Source organism: Galeopterus variegatus, unplaced genomic scaffold, assembly GCF_000696425.1.
Source record: "Galeopterus variegatus unplaced genomic scaffold, G_variegatus-3.0.2 Scaffold2457, whole genome shotgun sequence".
In the NCBI taxonomy this organism is placed as follows: domain Eukaryota; kingdom Metazoa; phylum Chordata; class Mammalia; order Dermoptera; family Cynocephalidae; genus Galeopterus; species Galeopterus variegatus.
The window spans coordinates 218,617-219,788 of record NW_007728568.1 but is presented as its reverse complement, the minus strand read 5'-3'; the positions used below and the strand labels follow the sequence as shown (position 1 = coordinate 219,788).

The following is a 1,172-nucleotide window of genomic DNA, read 5'->3' as shown; positions in this document are numbered from 1 at the left end:
CTGCACACTTTTTTTTTTTTTTTTTTTTTGCTTAAGTTTGATACGTTGAAAGTCAAAACCTTTAAAACATCTTGTGAATGGGAGAAATGGAACTGGACCTGGGGGTAGGGTGGGCATGGATGGTAGAGATCGAAACAAATAAGTGATGTGGCTGTTGATGTGGACAGCACGGGAGTTGGTGGGAAATGTTACAGCAGACCTGACCACGCTACAAAGGGTCCGTCAAGAACACAGTACAGGTATCAAAAATGAAAACGAAAACCACCAAAACTAAAAACAAAAACAAACTGCAACTTCACCAACTTGTAAACAAGGAAAAGCATTTCACAGATTCAAAGTTCAAGGGAAGTAAACGTCTTCAAATTACTTTGTTTTCAGTTCAACCCTGATTTAAAAGTATGGCTAGCAAAACCGAGGAAGCCGCAGCCGTCGACGTCCTGAGCAAGCGAGGGTCCGCTGGTCAGCGGCACGCCCAAGCCTCTTCTCAAGATGCTGCATGAGGAGGAGACACCTTCTTTCTTGAATTCCATCTCAATCCTCTCATTTCCACACTCTTGGAGAATATGTGTCAACTGCTTTACATTTTGGTGTTTACAGTTCTGACTGCTATAGATTTAGACGTGGGGAGACTGGAGGAGGGAACGCGAATTCTCGGAGGATGCTACGGGCCACTTCGACGTTATTCTGGGCTATCTCTAAGGCTCTCTTCACCTCTTCAAAGGCATAACCCTCTCCCATGAGTTTTGCAATTTTTGCATCAACATTTTCCAATGCTGCCTCAGGCCCATGAGGTTTTCTGTGGTGAATTTCTGGTGCAGTCCTGCGGGGTCGTGGTTTGGGGGGTCTGGCTGGTGCTTGTGAACCATCTGTGTATGTTTTTAAAGAGAGATACCATTTAAACAGGGAGATAAAAATGAAGACATTGTAACATAATACTATTATCTCATTATTTTACACTGAAATACTATTTTTTTGTTATTTTTACAAATAAACTTTTTTTCTGTTTTTATACACTATTGTGGGATAGGTCATATTATCCCCATTTTGAATATTAGAAAATTGAGGTAGATTGTGTTGGTAGTTTGACTGAGAAATTAACCCATTTTATTCTCAATTCCACATTTATTCCTCAAGCCAGATGAAGTAAGAGAAATACATAAGGAAAAAAAAAA

The 1,172-nt window shown here is 40.4% G+C and overlaps 1 protein-coding gene across 1 annotated transcript in view; it reads right to left on the bottom strand.

The window, feature by feature from the left end:
- Positions 1–14: 14 nt before the first annotated feature.
- Positions 15–1,172, bottom strand: part of CBLB (Cbl proto-oncogene B, E3 ubiquitin protein ligase) — a 208,529-nt gene continuing 207,371 nt past the window's right edge. The window contains exon 18 of the mRNA XM_008581783.1: positions 15–866. Within this exon, the coding sequence (XP_008580005.1) occupies positions 607–866 (260 nt within the window). The 3' untranslated portion in view covers positions 15–606. The remainder of the gene's footprint in view (positions 867–1,172) is intronic.